We start from the raw sequence: 3,727 nt of genomic DNA on the forward strand, positions 1-3,727 counted from the left end.
GATATAATTAATAAATATAGTTGATTAATTAAACTAATTAAATAATCTATAATTTTATTATATGTGTATATTTTACTTAATAACTATATAAAAGTTAATTTATTTACTTTAATAAATTAAAAATATATTAAAAAATATACTATACCAATTTTATCATCAAATACAAAAAATTTATTTTAATATAATATAATAGAATAATAGAGGATAGATTTTAAAACTCTTAATCACTAAAACTAAACAAAAATGACAACACTAAAACGTTAATTATTTGACCATACTGTCAATATTTTTTTTTTTTAAATAAAAGCAAGATTATTAACGTTTTCATAAATGTGCATAATTAATTAATTATAAAATAATTTTTAGTAGAGAAGGAAGATGATTGAAAATAATGATAACTAATTTTTGTAGAAATATGTATATTGATTGTCCGTGATATTTTTATTTTTTATTTTTTTAAAAAAATGTTCACTGGTTCTCTCACCCAACTTTATATATAGAAATGGTCAAATAATCGCAAGTCGCACGCCAGTCGCCCGGTTCCTCTTTCCTTTCCCTCTCTATTATCGTTCTTATTTAAAATCTAAATACAGCTGCCGCCACTGCCGTCAAAACTCACAACCACGGCCCCACCGCTCTCCACTCGCCGGCAAATCACGGCACCGCTCGTACACCTCTTCTTTCTCTGAAATTCATTTTGTATTTTTGTTCATATTTGATTCATATCTTCTTTCAGTTTCCTTTTTTTTTATTTATTTATCTGATCATTGTTAGAATCTTAGTCCTCAAGCGGAACCAACCAAGAGTTAAATTGATTCCTTCGTTTTCACTAAATTGAAACCCTAACCCTAAATCTAATTGTAACCCTTTCTCCAGATACAAAATTGACAAAAGGCGAATCCATCAACATGGATAGGATCAGTTACTTACCGGACACTATTCTTTGCGACATTCTCTCATACCTCCCAACAAAACAAGCTGTATCCACCAGCATCCTCGGTCGCAGGTGGCGCCATGTTTGGGAGAATCTCCAAGTCCTTGACATAGATGATAGATCCTTTTGGTCCTCTGGGGAAGCCAGCTTTGATTCTTTTGTCAATGCTATTCTAGCTCTGCGCAATGCAGATTCGTATCCCATCGAAAAGTTCCGCCTCACTTGCGAAAAATTTGAAGAGGATGCCATCTCAACATGGCTTAATGCCGTCATTGGGCCCCGTCTTCAGGAACTAGATCTCAGCCTTAAAGTAAATGTAATGTTTGGAATCAACTTGCCTAAAGCCATATTCACGTGTACATCACTTAAGTCCCTTGTTTTGCAAGGTGATATTTCATTGTATTATGGTCCAGAGTTTCCAGATGTATATCTGCCATCCCTCAAGAACCTAGAGTTGAATATTTCCCGTGTGGACAACAAGTTTTTATCTGGCTGTCCTGTTCTTGAAAATCTTAAGCTCATTCTACAAGGTTATGTTTATATACCTACAATTCAGATGCCCCAGACATTGAAGAGTTTAACCTTTGAAGATTACTCTATCGTGTGTGATGAGATTAACCATCGTGTGATAGACACACCATCTCTTGAATACCTCCATGTGAAAATAGTGACGCCGGTGTTTTCTGAGCTACAGATTTCGGTTAGCCATTTTCCCAACATGGTGGAGGCACATGTTGATATTCGTGAAGAACACAAACTTGATGAACATGTCTGTTGGGTGCCCATGCTTCTCCAGGCACTTCGTGAAACAAAGTTGTTGGCACTGAAACCTTACACAACACGGGTAACATGCTTATTATAATCCCATGATTCCTCAAGCTTAATGTTTGATATAACTCTATAATTTTGAATTAGGAATTATATTTAATGTCTAGTTATCTTCTACACAGTGCTTATTTAGTGCTCCAGCTTTCAAGTTTCCAGAATTTCACCGTTTGCTCAATCTAGAGCTTGATATTCCATTTTTCAACACAAACTTCCTGCTAAACTTCCTTCACAGCTGTCATGTACTTGAAGCTCTCGTAATTCGTATTTGGGAGGTATGAATGCATTTCAAGTTAAATCTAGTGTCTCTATTTACTTTTTGTTGTTTGCCTGAGTCTAATGAGAAGTGTTGTTTTTTGTTATCAGGAAGTCTATGTCCGCACCATGGACTATAATGGACCAACACCACCAACCATGGTTCCCAGTTGTGTGACATCACATCTCAAGAGTTTTGAGTTTAGAGAATATCAAAATGCTGCAGATGAATATGAATTTGTTGCATATCTTTTACAAGCAGGACTTGTTTTGAAGACAGTGACAATTCATCTTAAATCTGGTTTTGACCGAGAGACAAAGTACAATATTGTCAGGGGTTTATCTGTTATACCGAGGGGCTCTACAATATGTCAGCTAAATTTTCATTGATCAAAATCCCATTTAACATGGTATGAACTCACACTATCTCTATCCTTATCCTTTGTTGTTCGTTGATCAAAACTGTTGACATGATATCATCTTGGAGTCTTAGAGTTTTATATTATTAAAATTGCAGAACATTGAGTCAATTTTAGGGCCAGTGTTCCACCTAAATTCTTGAATATTTGTCGATGCTTGTGAATACTTCTTACCGAATATCATGCTTATGAATAAATTTGTCTGGTGCCCTGTTCCTTGAGAAATAATGAAATATGCACTTGAACATTATCGGTGGTTTGGATTCGCTAACTTTGATATTGACAATGACAAGTATTTTCAATTCTTTGTTTCATGCATAATTTTTTTTTTGGTCCCTCAACCTTGGAAATTTATATATGCCGTTTAATGCTATAATTTGCATAGGCTCTTGAATATATCGATTTACGATGCAGGATGATGGCATCTCTACTCTCTGGGAAACCTGCCAAACGTTTGCTTGTTTTATGGTTATATTCACAAAACATGTGGGCTGCTATTTAACCGTGTTGCTAGATTAAACCACTCTATACCCACCAGCGTCCTGTCTCGCAGGTGGCGCTGCCTCTGGAAGGAGCTCCCGGTCTTGGACAACTAGAGTTGTTTGTTTTGACCAAAATGATAGTTAAATGCTTACATTTGATTTTCTTCTGTTGACCTATTCGATATGGTAATTACAAGGATGTAAAATTGATTAAACCTCATAAAATCTATGTCTAGCCGTCTAGGTACATTATTCTTCAAGGACTCAAATGAAAAAGAATAGCTAAAAATTTTAACCTGCGGTAGCAGACCCAGTAATTTGAGACATATATTCATGAATTTGACAAATGTTATTTATATTTGGCAAAAGATCATTTTTGTCGTCCGCATTTTGCATGATTGTTTGCAGTGCTTTTGGATCAATTTTAAAGAATTAAACTGAACATTTATCTGGTTTGAAATATATAATTTGTAATAGTTTAGATAAGATCAGTTTATTTAATTTAAAAAAAAAAATTAGATTCGTAAAGTGAATAAATAAATCTTATTTTATAAAATATTTATAAATTAATAATAATACTTAAATAATATAAAAATATGTAGTAAATAAAAAATATAATTTAGAGTAAAAGATAAATAGATTTCTGACATTTTTTTTTCGGACATTTTCGTCTCTGAGTATTGAAAAATACTTTTAAGTCCCCGACGTCCTTAAGGTAGAGGTAGCGTTTGTTTTGAAGTAGTATCATGTTTGTATCATGTTTGTTGGCTCAGTACTAAAATTTCTGTCTCTGTCCTAAAATTTCAGTATTT

The 3,727-nt window shown here is 33.6% G+C and overlaps 1 protein-coding gene across 2 annotated transcripts; it reads left to right on the top strand.

The window, feature by feature from the left end:
* Positions 505-3,283, top strand: LOC107622196 (F-box/FBD/LRR-repeat protein At5g53840-like). Of its 2 annotated transcripts, none has more exons than XM_016324081.2 (5): positions 505-668; positions 877-1,778; positions 1,885-2,034; positions 2,126-2,424; positions 2,848-3,283. In XM_016324081.2, the coding sequence occupies exons 2-4, from the start codon at positions 909-911 to the stop codon at positions 2,402-2,404; spliced, it is 1,299 nt and encodes a 432-aa protein (XP_016179567.1). In that variant the 5' UTR covers positions 505-668; positions 877-908; the 3' UTR covers positions 2,405-2,424; positions 2,848-3,283. The 2 variants fall into 2 exon arrangements, with proteins under 2 accessions (XP_016179567.1, XP_016179568.1); XM_016324082.2 differs by having other exon boundaries at positions 2,987-3,250.

Source organism: Arachis ipaensis, chromosome B10 (genome assembly GCF_000816755.2).
Source record: "Arachis ipaensis cultivar K30076 chromosome B10, Araip1.1, whole genome shotgun sequence".
NCBI lineage: Eukaryota > Viridiplantae > Streptophyta > Magnoliopsida > Fabales > Fabaceae > Arachis > Arachis ipaensis.

What these genes read in the sequence shown, in the direction of transcription:
- LOC107622196 (XM_016324081.2), top strand. Translation starts at nt 909, where the DNA reads ATGGATAGGATCAGTTACTTACCGGACACTATTCTTTGCGACATTCTC. An exon ending in TGAAACCTTACACAACACGG is followed by an intron (nt 1,779 to 1,884) that starts GTAACATGCTTA and finishes TCTTCTACACAG; the next exon opens with TGCTTATTTAGTGCTCCAGC. An exon ending in TCGTAATTCGTATTTGGGAG is followed by an intron (nt 2,035 to 2,125) that starts GTATGAATGCAT and finishes TTTTGTTATCAG; the next exon opens with GAAGTCTATGTCCGCACCAT.